Source organism: Carcharhinus amblyrhynchos, chromosome 13 (genome assembly GCF_965287045.1).
Source record: "Carcharhinus amblyrhynchos chromosome 13, sCarAmb.v2.hapA, whole genome shotgun sequence".
In the NCBI taxonomy this organism is placed as follows: Eukaryota; Metazoa; Chordata; class Chondrichthyes; order Carcharhiniformes; family Carcharhinidae; genus Carcharhinus; species Carcharhinus amblyrhynchos.
In genome coordinates this window covers 62,815,776-62,831,505 of record NC_137336.1, presented here as the reverse complement: position 1 = coordinate 62,831,505, position 15,730 = coordinate 62,815,776, and the positions used below count along the sequence as shown (strand labels likewise).

The 15,730-nt window shown below is 43.9% G+C and overlaps 1 protein-coding gene across 1 annotated transcript in view; it reads left to right on the top strand.

Annotated features, from left to right (window-relative positions):
* The window catches only part of LOC145351949 (dedicator of cytokinesis protein 2-like), a 595,946-nt gene that overhangs the window by 72,011 nt on the left and 508,205 nt on the right, over positions 1–15,730 (top strand). Inside the window, exons 4-5 of the mRNA XM_080201765.1 lie at positions 1,796–1,851; positions 4,330–4,426. Coding sequence (XP_080057891.1) covers positions 1,796–1,851; positions 4,330–4,426 — 153 coding nt within the window. The remainder of the gene's footprint in view (positions 1–1,795; positions 1,852–4,329; positions 4,427–15,730) is intronic.

The window sequence follows — 15,730 nt, the reverse complement described above, 5'->3', positions numbered from 1 at the left end:
TGGTGAATAAAATTAGATCAAGCTCTGCTACTGCTGACACCACCACCCCATCTGCCAACTCACCCATCTCTCTGCTCAGGAACTTAATCTATCAACCTCTACTTTTTTTCCAATTCATGAATTTGTTGCGCTTCAGTGAGAAACTTTTTAATACGTTCTCTAGAGTCTCTAATGGTAGTCCAGCATTGTTCTTTCCTCTTACACTACAATGTTCAATCAAAATTAGGGAAAGGTATTCCAGAACCCAAGTTCAACATCAGTTCCGGCTGCACTTTTCCCTCTTTGTCCTGTAGTTGGGCAATGCTTCATTAGTTGCCAAATGAGACATAAGATAAGGGCAGGTTAGAATAACAGATTGTGATTTCCCCAGGTGAAGAGAGGCTGGTAGAGATCATAAGACAAATGGAAATGATTAAGGACGCTGAGTCTTCAATAAAGCAAACATTTTTGTCAAATCTCTCTTGAGCTCCCTTCTATTCCTGACCTTCTATTTTGCTCCATCAGCACCATCCCCTCATCATCACTATAAAATCCATCACTCTTCCTTTTTAATTCTGAAGAAGTCATACAACCTTGAAAACATAACTCGGTTTCTCTCTCCATAGATGATTCCAGGACTTTTTTCCAGGATTTTCTGTTTTTATTTCAGATTTCCAACATGCACAGTATTTTGCTTTTCTGCGGGAAATATTAACCATTCCCTCTTCATTCACCCAGTACAATTGTGAACTGCATCATGTATGACACACTCACCTTTCAGCTTTGGGTAAAATTAGTTTCAGAAAGTTCTAGCTCCATTATGGCTGATGTTATTGGAAGGCTACAGATACAGCCTCCTGTTAACTTCAGTACAACATCTAGGACGGGATTCTCCGATCTTGACTGTGACTGCTGTGCTGCAAGTGAGAACGGAAGATATGGTGTTCCAGCCAAAACTCCATTCACTTTCGCTGGCACCAGAGAATCACAGCTGTGAACGTGGATGGAGATTTCCGGCACTTTTTTAGTAACACACCTTTAAATGTGCAGCAGCAGCCTAGCCCTGTAATGCTTAAACTGGGTGGGAGATACTGAGAAAATCAACTGTTTTACCCTCCAAAGATGACGGGTTAGGTTGATTGGCCACACTGAATTGACCCTTAGTGTCAGTGGGATTAGCAGGGTAAATATGCGGGGATAGGGCCTGGGTGGGATTGTTGTTGGTGCAGACTTGATGGGCTGAATGGTTCTCCTTCTCCACTGTAGGGACTCTCTGATCCTGGCAACTTCTGTGAACACTGCAGTATTGATAATTAATAGTCATAATAGTGTCAGACACCTAGAATGGAGAATCTGATGCACTGGGTTAAACACAATGCTATCTCCTTCACTTCATTTATACTGACCCATCATTTGTGCCACATTCAAAGCCATATGCTTTTGTTACCGGCTAACATCTTATAATCGCCCTGCCACGCTGTATGATTCCACATTGCACAAAATATAATACTGTTGGAAAAACAACACACAGAATTTGCTAAACTCGTGAATCAGGCAGTCTTCTTGCTGTGCTTCGGATGTCAGTAGTAATTGGTAACAAGAGGGATCTAACTCTTTGAACTCTCGTTACTTCTCTAAATTTACTTCTAGTCAGTCAGATCTACTCAGTTTATGCTGCTTTTATTCCATAATTCAAACGTTGCTAAGGGTTCGGATGATTGTGCTCATAGTGAGGTGAATATCAAAAAGAAAACCATGAAGGCTGTGTTGAAATCAATGGTGACAGTTGCTAATTAAGATTCTCTTTACTTTGTAGGGTGTGTTTCCAGCATCATTCGTTCATGTAAAAGAAGCTGTCATTGAGAAAAGAGGGTATGAATAAAAAATGAAGCCGATTAATGTCACTGTTTAGCAAAGCTTTTTTTAAACTGTCACTTCTAGTTGTGTGTCAAAACAACACACTGTAAATGGTGCTGCGGTTGCATAGTGCTTACATAACAGTATATCCTGTTATTTTGCATATAGGTTGGATTTGCATATGTTTGGAATGCTGCCTACATACTGAGGCATCATTTACACGTCAATACAATGATTCAAAAGCGTCAGGCCATTTCTGGGAAGTCCGATGGGTAATCTCGCTCTGGGATCCAGGGGATGAATGTAGCCGAGACTGAAGGGCTGAAAATCCTCATTGCCTCTAAGAGCTCCAATTTAAAATGAGTGTTTCGCAGTCTCCGTCCAATTCATAATACATGCGAAATCGCAGAAGCCAATTATTCAACTCCGGATGACAAAAATGCTGCTGGTAGCAACAAACTTGTACTTAGTCTAGCGCTTTCCTTTGGTGACATGCCAACTGAGATGTTAACTTTGACCTTTTCAGACTTGGCTCAGTGGCAGCATTCTCACTGTTTCTCATTAGTTTCTCATTAATTAATGAGAAAGTTATGAGTCCAAACCTTTAATGTGCCAGCTTGTTGGGACACACCCACCCTCGGTGCTCTTGTAACTCAGCCAAGATTCACTAAAAAGGACAAGATCATCATCTGGATGAAAGACCAAGCCACGCTGCTGGATGTTGCCAGAATAGGACATCAAGGTCATCCTGCAGGTCATTGGCATGGTGAACAAGTCAAGTCTAGGCTGCATTGGGTAATGTGTGGGGAAAGTCACTGATATATAGAAAGAGCAGCCTGAAAAACACTGATAAAAGAATTAACGGAAAAATCACTGACTGCAGCACCGAGACTGATTTGAGTTGAATGTGAATGGTGCTGAAAACAGGTTTAGCAGGGGACTACATGACGGTAACTTGTACAGAAGTGTGCCAGGACAAGGCCTGCCAAAGGCTTTTGTAGATGTTGAGGGGAAAACAAATAAGAAGAATCACTGAACTGATTTGAGAACCTTCAGCAGTTCCCGGAGGATTTTGAGCATTGGGTGCTAAATCTCCCTCCTGCTGATCACTCTCAAGACAGCATCCAGTCTCAAAATGTACTGTTGGCAATTGGAAACTATGATAAGATGCTGAGAATTCACATACCTTTCGCTATTTGCTACATTTCCAGGAAAATAACCATTATTCGTCAATGGTTATGGGTCTCAATCAACACTAACAAGATGATTTATTGCTGAAAGCAAAACAGAATATTCTGGAAATGCTGGGTAGAACAGGCAACATTTGTGCAAAAAAGGGGCGAGGTGGACAGACTCTCAGTCCGAACTGTTTGTTTTGAATTACCAGTGTAGAACGTACTGGGTTACAATAACTGGTGACCAGAGACTGAGAATAATAAAGATTTATTAATACTGAGCAGCTCTTACATGCTGTGTCTGCCCGCACTTGGGAGAACTCCTGTGCTACAGACGCATGATCCCCTTTGTCGCTGTATCATCCCAGTGTCCACATGACCATCTGGACCACATTTAGCATTTACAGCATTTCAACTTATTGCTGCCTTGATTTGGATCCTAAGAATTAAGTAATGAACTTTTTTTTCATTCCTGTGAATGTGTGAGGTTACAGGAATAGGGTCTGAGTGGGATGTGGTCAGTACAGACTCGATGGGCTGAATGATCCGCTTCTGTACTATATGGATTCTACGTCAACCATTCCAAGTCCAATGGGCGGGATTTTCCAGCCATTCTTTCCATTGGGATCTTCCGATCTTCCACAGGAAATCTGCTGAGAGGGGTCGCCTTTGGTAGGATCTTCCAATCCCGTTGGGAGGGCAGATGAGTCACGCAAAACATCAGTGGGCCTGGAAGATCCCAGTGGTGACTAATGATGAATTGCCCCTGCTATCAGAAAATCACATAGTGGGGGTACAGGGGAGTGAAGGAGTGGGGGTAAATCCTGCCCAATATCTTCCACAACCTGTTGTTAAAAACACTTTGTGCTTTCTGAAGATCGATGTCCTTTGCTTGGAAATCTTTGCTTTTTCCATGACAGGATGCTCCTTGAAATGGAATGTAGAATGGACAGCAGAAGAGAGATAAATGAGTCCAGATAGAAGAGAGAATTTTGAAACTGTGGCACTGAAAACAAAACAGTACACCTTCTGGGGGGGCAAACATATTAATGATAGGCTTAGATGAAGGCGGGCGGGATGAGGATCATCAGACACAAACCTGTTGGCCCTATTTTTGTGTTATAAATTCCATACATTCTCTGTGTAAATTCTCTGTGGATACAAATTCCTCTGTGCTCAAGCAGCTTGATTAATTCGGCTAATTTTGCATATTGGTTTGAGAAATGAGAATTGACAATAGCAGATGGTTAACTCTGTAGCGAGCGGCCGCACAGTACCTGTCTCTGTACACTCACCAAGTGGTGTGTCTCACTTTCAGGAACAAGGAGAATGTTTTCTCCAGTGAAATACCTTTGGTACAGGAGGTCACCACCACACTGAGGGAATGGGGCAACATCTGGAAGCAGCTGTACACGGTAAGGCCTTACATTTCCCGCGTGCACTGGTAAAACCCACTTCAACCTCATCAGCACTCGCTCACCCCTTATCCTGTTGCTAAATTATCAGACCTGTTTGTATGACACTTAGCATCAGGTAAATTTTCTCCAGTTAAAGTTTATTTATTAGTATCACAAGTAGGCTTACATTAACACTGCAATGAAGTTACAGTGAAAATCCCCTAAACGCTTCATTCTAATGCCTGTTCAGGTACACTGAGGAAGAATTTTAGCATGGCCAATGCACCTAACCAGCATGTCTTTCAGAGTGTAGGAGGAAACCGAACCACCTGGAGGAAACCCATGCAGACACAGGGAGAGCATGCAGACTCCACGCGCACAGTGACCCAAGCAGGGAATTGAACCCATGTCCTCGGCACTGTGAAGCAGCAGTGCTAACCACTGTGCCACCATGCCGCCCCTGTGTTACTATGTAGTCCCAAACATGAGATTAGTGGTTCCATTGAGATAAACGTTGGAAAGACAAAAGCCATTGTTTTCGGTCCCCACTCCAAACTCCATTCTCGAGCGACTGATTCCATTGCAGTCCATGGCAATGACCTGGGGCTGAATCAGACAGTGCGCAATCTCGGTGTCATGTTTGATCCCTTCAACCACACTTTCATGCCATCAATAAGATCACCTTTGTATTATCGCCCATCTCAGTTCTGTCACGGAAACTGTCATTCGTGCTACTCCACCACACTCCTGGCTGCTCTCCCACATTATATTTAAAATTCAGCCAAACCCTCTGTCACCTGTGTCCTAACTGACATCACTTCCTCTTGCCTAGCAGCTGTCTGCAAATTGATTGACATTGGCTCCAGGTCATGCAACATCTTGATTTTAAAATACTCAAATCCCTCCATGGCCTCACATCTCACTCCCTCTGTCATCTCCTCCAGTCCCATTAACCATCCAAAATTTCATCACTCATCTAATTCTGGTCACTTGGGCAACCCTGATTTTTAAAATTTCCATCATTGGTGGATGTGTCTTCAACTGCCTAGACCCTAAACTCTGGAACATCCTCCCACTGCCCCTCGTGTGCCTCACTATAATTTTTTCCTCCCCTCACTCAAAGCCTATCACAGTGACCAGGCTTCTAGCCATATGACCTAATATTTCCTCATGTGCCTCGGTGTCATATTTTGTGTTAAAATACTCCTGTGAAGTGCCTTTTGATGTTTGATTTGATTAAGGGGAATTGGATAAATGTAATTTGTTGCTATAATGTTTTTATCTTCTATTTCAAGAAAATGAAAGGCCGTTTCACCCACGATTGTGGTTAGTTCAAGTCCAGATTGCTGATGTAAAGTTCCCCTCACTGCTAAATAAGGGCTTGAGTGAATGGCTCAAGTACTTGTTCCTCGTGGGCACAAATAGCAATTGGCACTGCTTGGCCAAAGTCTAGATTCTCATCCATTCATAATGAATGGGTGGCACAGTGACACAGTGGTTAGCACTGCTGCTTCACAGCGCCAGAGACCCGGGTTTAATTCCAGCCTTGGATGACTGTTCGTGCGGAGTTCGCATATTCTTCCTGTGTCTGCGTGGATTTCCTTTGGGTGCTCTGGTTTCCTCCCGCATTCCAAAGATGTGCAGGTTAGGTTAATTGGCCATGCTAAATTGAGCCCTTATGTCAGGGGCATTAGCAGGGTAAATATGTGGGGTTATGGGGATAGGGCCTGGGTGGATTGTGATTGGTGAAGGCTCAATGGGCTGAATGGTCTCTTTCTGCACTGTAGGGATTCTATGATGAATTATCCACCTCAATTAGTCCTGTTGACATTGGAAAAAGTAGCCAGGGAGTAAATACATTGACAAATTGGCCATATTCAATGTTGTCTCATTTTTCCCAACCCCACCTTCATCTGACTAACTTCCCCACCCCAAAAAGCCTGGTAAAATTCCCCTCCCACTCCTCAACCCTTCATGGATGTCTTTTTGTGCAGTGGGTAACATCTCTACCTCCGAGCTAGAATTTCAGGGTTTGAATCCCACCCTGGACCTGATGGCCAAAGAAGGCGAGCTCATAATGTGGCCAAGACGATTGCAGCCTTCTTGGTTGTATAATAATTCCTGGTCAGTCATGTGATGGGGAGAGCATTGGAGCCCCTGCTTCCATAGGTCCACATTAAAACATGCCTGTAGAAATGCACTCTGAGGGAACACACCACCATCAAGTGTTCAGGATAATTCCTGACAATACAACTGGGAGTATGAAGAACACGTTAACAGGCCCTTCTCTTAAGCCCCTCCATTAATGTAGTAATATTCAGTGTGGAGGGAGGGAGCTGAACCAGTCAAAACATCACCCATAACTGGGGGAGGAATAAAAAGATCTCATTATTTTTGTCTCAATATTGAAATTAACATTGTATTTAGCAACAAATTTCATGACTTTAAAACTGACATTAAAGAAGGAGGGATTCTTCATGGGTTATTGCATTCTTTGGAATTAGTTAAAGAGTCAAAAATCATTATGACTCTGAAAAGAGGCCTTTCAGCCCATCAAGTCAATACTGGCTTTCTGCTGAAAATTCAGCTTCCATTACTACGCTCTATGCCCCATCGCCCTGCAAATTTATTTATCTCGAGTGTCCATCAAAGTTCCTTTGATAATCAATGTCTCCTCTTCTACATGCTTGTTTCATGTCATTACCATTCGTTGCATCAAACGTTCTTCCTCACATTCTCTTTCCCAGAGCCCTAAATCTGTGTCTCCTAGTCATTGTAACATCAGCTAATTGGAGCAATCTTTCATTATTGCCTTTATCTAAACTTGTCATGATCTTGTCCACCTCTATCAGATCTCCCCTCAATCTCCTTTGCTCTGAGGAGAACAGCCCTCTGCTTCTCCAACTTAATCTTATAACTAAAACCCCCTTCTCAAAGGCATTGAGCATAAAAGCAGGAGAGATATGTTGAACCTTTATAAAGCTCTGATTAAGCCCCAGCTAGAGGATTGTATCCAGTTCTGGTCACCACTCTTGAAGAAGGATGCTGTCCGTGTCTTAACATGTTGGCTGGAATTCTCTGGTCTCTCATACCCTAACACTATTGCCAACGAGAATGGAAAATATGGTGCTCAGCCAAATCTCCATTCACTGCAGCGGGACTGGATTGTTAGCAATAGGTTAACAAACCTTTCAATCAAGTCCTAACTTAATGTCAATTATCCAATAGAAGTCACTGATTATATAAAGGGGTTGCAGGTGGCATTGGGTTTTTAGGGAGAATTGTATGTGGAGTTGATTCAAAGAAGTAAAGGTAGTTTTGAAGAGGCAGAATTTGTATCTCATTTTTTGAACTGTAACAGAGAGGCTTGAATATGGATAATCCCAGCCAAGAGTGAGGTTGAAGAATTCCAGCCTAAACCTTTGATTCAGGTGCATCACCTGCGATGGTATTGAGCCACACACATCTGATTCCTATGAAAACTGAGTGTACCATTCAGTCAGTGTAGCTACAGTAGGCCTCAGTGGCCTTGGCTTGGGCTTGAGAGGAAAGAAGGTTGAGAGGAAGTTTGATAGAGGCAGTCAGTATCATGAGGGGTCGGGACAGAGTAGATAGAGAAGTTCCCATCAGCAGAAGGATCGAGACCTAGAGGACACTGATTAAAAGTAATTGGCAAAAGGAATGGCTAAATGAGGAAAAAACTTTTCATGCGATGAGTTAGAAATGCACTGCCTGAAAGTGTATGGAGGCAGTTCTAGTTGAGTTATTCAGAGAGAATTGGATTATTGTCTGGGAAAGAAGGCTGCGTGGGGCTACAGGGAGAAAGCTGGGAAGTGGCACTCAGTGTATTGTTCCTTTAGAGAGCTAGTAAGATATGACGGACTGCATGGCCTTTTTGTGTGCTATCACCATTCAATGATTCTCGGGGAAAAATGGCCTGGATTTCGTCCTTAAAATTAATTTATGGGATGTGGCCAGTTACAGACAGTAGGGGGAAGTTGTGTGTGGAACCGGAAGAGATTGGAGAGGCATTGAACCATTATTTCTCTTCGGTGTTCACGCAGGACGATATGAATGTAGCTGAGGAGGTCACTGGGGTGAAGGGGTGTAAAATAGAAAGTATTGTAGTTGATACAGAGGATGTGTTGGATATTCTAGATGGGTTGAAAATAGATAAGTCCCCTGGTCCAGATGGGATTTACCCTAGGATTCTATGGGAGGCAAGAGAGGTGATTGCAGAGCCACTGGCTCTGATCTTCAGGTCGTCGTTGGTCTCTGGTATAGTACCGGAAGATTGGAGGACAGCGAATGTTGTCCCATTGTTTAAGAAGGGGAACAGAGACTTCCCTGGGAATTATAGACCAGTGAGTCTTACTTCTGTAGTGGGCAAGGTTTTAGAAAGAATTATTAGGGATAGGATTTATAGTTATTTGGAGAGTAATGAATTGATTAGAGATAGTCAGCATGGTTTTGTAGCGGGAAGGTCGTGCCTTACTAACCTTATTGAGTTCTTTGAGAAGGTGACCAAAGAGGTGGATAGGGGTAAGGCAGTAGATGTGGTATATATGGATTTTAGTAAGGCGTTTGATAAGGTTCACCATGGTATGCTTCTGCAGAAAATGCAGATGTATGGGATTGGTGGTAATTTAGGTACTTGGATCAGGAATTGGTTAGCAGATAGGAGACAGAGGGTGGTGGTTGATGGTAATTATTCATCATGGAGTTCGGTTACGAGTGGTGTGCCTCAGGGATCTGTTTTGGGGCCACTGCTGTTTGTAATCTTTATTAATGATCTGGATGAGGGTATAGTTGGGTGGATTAGTAAGTTTGCTGATGACACCAAAGTCGGAGGTGTGGTAGATTGTGAGGAAGGGTGTCGAAGTTTGCAGGGTGACTTGGACAGGTTGCAGAGCTGGGCTGCGAGGTGGCGGATGGAGTTTAATGCGGAGAAGTGTGAGGTAATCCATTTCGGTAGGAATAACAGATGTGTTGAGTATAGGGCTAACGAGATGACTTTGAATAGAGTGGAGGAGCAGAGGGATCTAGGTGTATGTGTACATAGATCCCTGAAAGTTGGGAATCAAGTAGATAAGGTTGTTAAGAAGGCGTACGGTGTCTTGGCGTTTATTGGTAGGGGGATTGAATTTAGGAGTCGCAGCGTCATGTTGCAACTGTACACAACTCTGGTGCGGCCGCACTTGGAGTACTGTGTGCAGTTCTGGTCCCCACATTACAGGAAGGATGTGGAGGCTTTGGAGAGGGTGCAGAGGAGGTTTACCAGGATGTTGCCTGGTATGCAGGGGAGGTCCTATGAGGAGAGACTGAGGGATTTGGGGTTGTTTTCACTGGAAAGAAGGCGGCTAAGAGGGGATCTTATAGAAACATATACGATGATTAGAGGTTTAGATAGGGTGGATGGTGATAGCCTGTTTCCTCGGATGGAGAAATCTAGCACGAGGGGGCATGGCTTTAAATTAAGGGGGGGTAGTTATAGGACGGATGTCAGGGGCAGGTTCTTTACCCAGAGGGTGGTGAGGGACTGGAATGCCCTGCCTGCTGCAGTTGTAAATGCGCCTAGTTTGGGGGCGTTTAAGAGATTGGTGGATAGGTTTATGGACGAAAAGGGATTGGTTTAGATTAGTGGGTCAATGTTTTTTTTTAAAAATAAGACTGGTCGGCGCAACATTGTGGGCCGAAGGGCCTGTTCCGCGCTGTAATGTTCTATGTTCTATGTTCTATGTTCTACTGGCTACAGCATTTATTATTCCTCCCAAGCTGCCTTCTTGAACCTCTGCAGTCCATGTGGTGTAAGTACACCCAGTGTTGTTAAGAAGGAAGATCCAGGATTTTGACCCAGTGACAGTGAAGGATATGTTTCCAAGTCAGGATAGTGAGTAACTTGGGGGGGAACTTCCAGGTAATGGTGTTCCCATGTCCCTCTGCCCTTGTCCTTCTAGATGGTAGGGGTCACAGGTATGGAAGATGCTGCCTAAGGAGACTTTCTGCAGTGCATCTTGTAAATGGTACACACCATTGCCATTGTTTGCCAGTGATAAGGGGAGTGAATGTTTGTGGATGGGGTGCCAGTTAAGAGGGCTACTTTCTATTGGACAGTGTCAAGCTTCTTGAGTGTTGTTGGAGCTTCACTCATCTAGGTAAGTGGGGGGAATCCATCACACTCTTGATTTCTGCTTGTAGATAGTTCACAGGCTTTGATGAGTCAGGAGTTGAGTTACTTGACACAGGATTCCTAGCCTTTGACCTGCTCTTATAGCCACAGTATTTATATGCCTGGTTAAGCTCAGTTTCTAGTCAATGGTAATCCCCAGGATATTGATAGTTCTTCTGTTGCCATCTTGTGACCCATGCCACTTCTGGGGTTCTAACTATGGATAAACGTGGCCATTATATATACATTTGCAAAAATTACCCATAGAGTACTTAAAATGTGGAACATGCTGCTACAAGGCAAATTTGAGGCAAATCATGTGGATGTATTTAATAGCAAACTGGATAAATACATGAACGAGAAAGGAATTGAAGGATAGGGGGCTAGATGATGAGGAGTTGGAGGGCATAAATACTGCATAGACCAGTTGGTTTGAATAGCTTGTTCCTGTTCTGTCCATTCTATGTAACTCTGTGTGCAGGCAAGCCATGGATGGTTGCTGTAAGGTGTCACAAATCAGCTCCGTCAAAAAGAGGAGGTATGAAACCTATTACTGACAATGTGAAAACATTAAATGATGTTCCAAACAACACCACACATGATCTACTGAATAATTTTATTTTTCTATTTTGTTCTCCTCCTTTATATGTTGAGTCCTCTCGTCCTTGAAGGTTATTCCTCTTTAATCATTCACTAACAGGTTCGCCCTGCATGCTTGTCACATTCACTTTCCTAGGGAAATTGAAATGCAGTAACCCCTCAGTAATCTGTTGTTGCTAAAGAGCTCCAACACGAAGGGTTGCCTCACAGAGTGTCATTCACATTTCCCCCATCAATCCAATGTTTGGTTTTTAATTAGCAACCGCTGATCACACTGGCTTCTGGTCAGAGACGGTGCTGTCAAAACTAATTCTCCTTGATAGCGTTCTGAGACTGAGTGGTCAAAGCCCATTCTCTGAGGTCAACCCAAAAGCATCTGCCTATTAGTAGTTGTAATTGCACCGTAGACCATAGAATGTGAGCCCTTGGCCTGAGGTCACTGGTTTGCCAGCTGTTCTTACAGAATAAAGTTAGTTTTCTTGAACAACCAAGATTATTAGGACCAGCAAATCAAATTGTTGGTAGGAGTTGTCTAGGTGAGAGTACGGATCTGATGAGTCCAGTCAGGGACCACTCGGAGCCCTGTTTAACCCCAGTATGTTTAACATTCTTCAAAGATAACTGACAAACCTTGAAAACTTTAATCCTCAGCCGAGTTTGGGAGGCACAAAACTTTCACTCTATTCTTTCTCCACAGATGCTTGTTTTCTGTTTATTTTTCAGATTCCAGCATCTGCTGGACTAGTTCTTTTTGGCCTACCAGGGATTCCCTCTATAGATCAAAGAATATCTGATTAGGAGTGTTCCCTGAATCCAGAGTGTTCTCTGAATCGACAGACTGGAGGGGCTGATTGTGGACAAGTCCCCAGGACCGGATGGAATGCATCCGAGGGTCCTGAAAGAAATGGCGGAGGTGATAGTGGATGCCTTGGTGGTTATTTTCCAGACGTCGCTGGATTCCGGGGAAGTGCCGGATGATTGGAAAACGGCTAATGTTACGCCGTTGTTTAAGAAGGGTGCCAGGCAAAAGGCGGGGAATTATAGGCCGGTTAGTTTAACGTCTGTGGTAGGTAAAATGTTAGAATCTGTCATTAAGGAGGAAATTGCGAGGCATCTTGAAGGGAATTGCTTGATAGTGCAGACGCAGCACGGTTTCATTAAAGGGAAGTCGTGTCTGACAAATTTACTGGAGTTCTATGAGGATGTGTCTAGGGCGGTGGATAGAGGAGAGCCGGTGGATGTGGTCTTTCTGGATTTTCAGAAGGCGTTTGACAAAGTACCTCACAAGACGTTATTGCAGAAGGTCGAGGGACATGGAGTTGGGGGTAGGGGGTTAGCGTGGATAGAGGATTGATTGTCAAATAGGAGGCAGAGGGTGGGGGTCAACGGGTGCTATTCGGATTGGCGGATGGTGACTAGTGGACAGCCCCAGGGGTCGGTGCTGGGGCCTCAGCTTTTTACCATTTATATAGATGATCTGGAGGAGGGAACCGAGTGTAGGGTGTTGAAATTTGCTGATGACACCAAGATTGGGGGAACGGCAAATTGTGCGGAGGGTGTGGAGAGTCTGCAGAAGGATCTAGATAGGCTGGGCGAATGGGCCAGGAAATGGCAAATGGAATTTAATGTTGGCAAGTGTGAGGTGGTCCACTTTGGTAGGAAGAATGGTAGGAAGGACTATTACTTACGGGGCGAAAAACTGCAGCAGGCGACGGTGCAGAGGGACCTCGGGGTCCTTGTGCATGAGTCGCAAAAACCCAGCTTGCAGGTGCAGCAGGTGGTCAGGAAGGCAAATGGGATGCTGGCCTTCATAGCGAGGGGGATTGAATATAAAAGTAGGGAGGTCTTGCTGCAGCTGTATAGGGCATTGGTGAGGCCGCAGCTGGAGTACTGTGTGCAGTTTTGGGCGCCGCACCTGCGCAAAGATATTTTGGCCTTGGAGGGAGTGCAGAGGAGGTTTACTGGGCTGATACCGGAGTTGAGGGGGTTGAGCTATGAGGAGAGGCTGAATAAACTGGGCTTGTACTCGTTAGAGTTTAGAAGAATGAGGGGAGATCTCATTGAGACGTATAAGATGATGAATGGGATGGATAGGATAGAGGTGGAGAGACTCTTCCCTCTCAAAAAAGACAGTAGGACTAGGGGGCACAGCCTCAAGATAAAAGGGGGGCGGTTTAGAACGGAGTTGAGGAGGAACTTCTTCACTCAAAGGGTGGTGAATCTCTGGAATTCTCTGCCCGTTGAAGTGGTGGAGGCTGCCTCGCTAAATATTTTTAAGAAGCGGGTTGATGGGTTTTTGATAAGAGAGGGGATTAAGGGTTATGGGGAGAGGGTGGGAAAGTGGAACTGAGCCGCGACAGATCAGCCATGATCTTATTGAATGGCGGGGCAGGCTCGAAGGGCTAGATGGCCTACTCCTGCTCCTATTTCTTATGTTCTTATGTTCTTAAGAAGGCCTCCAGCATCCATTAGGCAGTTTCCCCGTGCAGCAGGATCCCTCCACTGGGAAACCCCTCCACTGGGAAACTTCTTCACTCAAAGGGTGGTGTATCTCTGGAATTCTCTGCCCGTTGAAGTGGTGGAGGCTGCCTCGCTAAATATATTTAAGACACGGGTAGATAGGTTTTTGACAGACGAGGGAATTAAGGGTTATGGGGAGAAGGCGGGAAAGTGGAACTGAACCATTCCAGATCAGCCATGATCTTATTGAATGGCGGGGCAGGCTCGAAGGGGCTAGATGGCCTACTCCTGCTCCTATTTCTCATGTTCTTAAAATGCAGAAGAGACCCTGAAGTGGCCATTTAAATGGCACACTTGATTTCTGGGTGGCTACGTGGTTCTGTCTCCACTCCTTTCCCTACTGATTTTGCTCAACACATCACTCCTCCATTTGCTTCTCCTGCTCCTGCATGCCCCATAAAAATCAACTCATGGAGCACAATACATACTCCTCAAAACTAGATTTGAGGTTGCTTTAACCCTTGGCCCTTACCTGCCTGCTGCCACCAAGCTGGCACCCAGTATGTGTGGAACTGACTGGCTAGTAGGAGAAAGAGTTGAGACCATTACAAGCTGTGGGCAAGTAAGGGATTTCTGGAATGCCTAGTGGGAGGAAATATAACCCAACAGAAATTATGGGAAAGTCTAAATGACTTGGATGAAGGGACCGAAAGCATAGTTGCTAAATTTGCTGATGATGCAAAGATAGGTAGGAAAGTAAGTTGTGAAGACCATATAAGAAAAGCTACAAAAGGCTTTTGTTCGGTTCAATGAGTGGGCAAATTGAGTTTAATATGGGGAGATGTGAATTTATTTATTTAAGCAGGAAAAATAAATGAAACATATGATCTAAATGGTGAGAGATCGTAGAGATATGATTCAAAGGGATCTGGGTGTCCTAGTACATGAACCACCGAAAGTTAATATGCAGATGCAGCAAGTAATTAGGAAAGCTAATAGAATGGTAATATTTATTGTGAGGGGAATTGAATATAAAAGTAGGGAGGTTATGCTTTAGTTGTACAGGGGCATTGCGAAGACCACATCTGGAGTTGTGTACAGTATGGTGTCCTTATTGAAAGAATGATTTAAATGTTTTGGAAGCTGTTCAGAAAAGGTTTACCAGACTAATACCTGGAACGGGCAGGTTGTTTTATGAAGAAAAATTGGAGAGGTTAGGCTTGTATCTACAGGAGATTGGAAGAGTAAGAGGTAATTTGATTAAAATATATAAGATCCTGAAGGGTCTTGATAGGGTAGATGAGGAAAGGGTGTGTTCCGTTCTGGGAGAATCTAGAACTAGGAGTCACAGTTTAAAAATAAATGTTTCCCCATTTAAGGCAGAGATGAGGATTTTTTTTTTCCCCTTGGACAGTTGTGGCTCTTTGGAAATCTCTTCCTCAGAAAAACAGACACATCCTTCAATATTTTAGACTCTTGATACGGAAAGGTGAAAGGTTATCGGGGAAGACAGGAATGTGGAGTTGAGGTTACAATCAGATCAGCCATGATTCTATATTGAATGGCGGAACAAGCTTGAGGGGTCAAGAGGCCTGCTACTAATTTATATGTATGTATGAATCGTGAATGCTTAAAGACTTCCCCACCCATACCATGGCCAAGGTGTGATAGCATTAGTTGTGCAACCAGGGTAAATCCTCTGGGAATGAGTGTGGTATACACTTAGAACCCAATTCAGCAAATGGTGATTCACTGATGTTAGATTAACTGGTAAAATCCGAGATTAATGGATTTTTGTTAACCAAAACTAAGGGATGCGAGGAGTATATGGAGATCAGCTGTGGTCTCACTGCATGTTAGTGCAGGCTTAAGGGCCTGATGGCCAATTCTTGTGCCCAGAACCTCAGATATTGCCCAGTCCACTAGAATGGCACACTCTGGAATATTTATATAAAACAAGTGGTTGCAATTAAATGTGCTTGAGAAGTCAAATATGTATTGCTCAAAACTATTAGTCTGTGGTGGCTAATTCATTGCATTCTTACATTTCAAAATGGTGTGCTCCCGTGACTTTATTAACAGGTCGTTAGTGA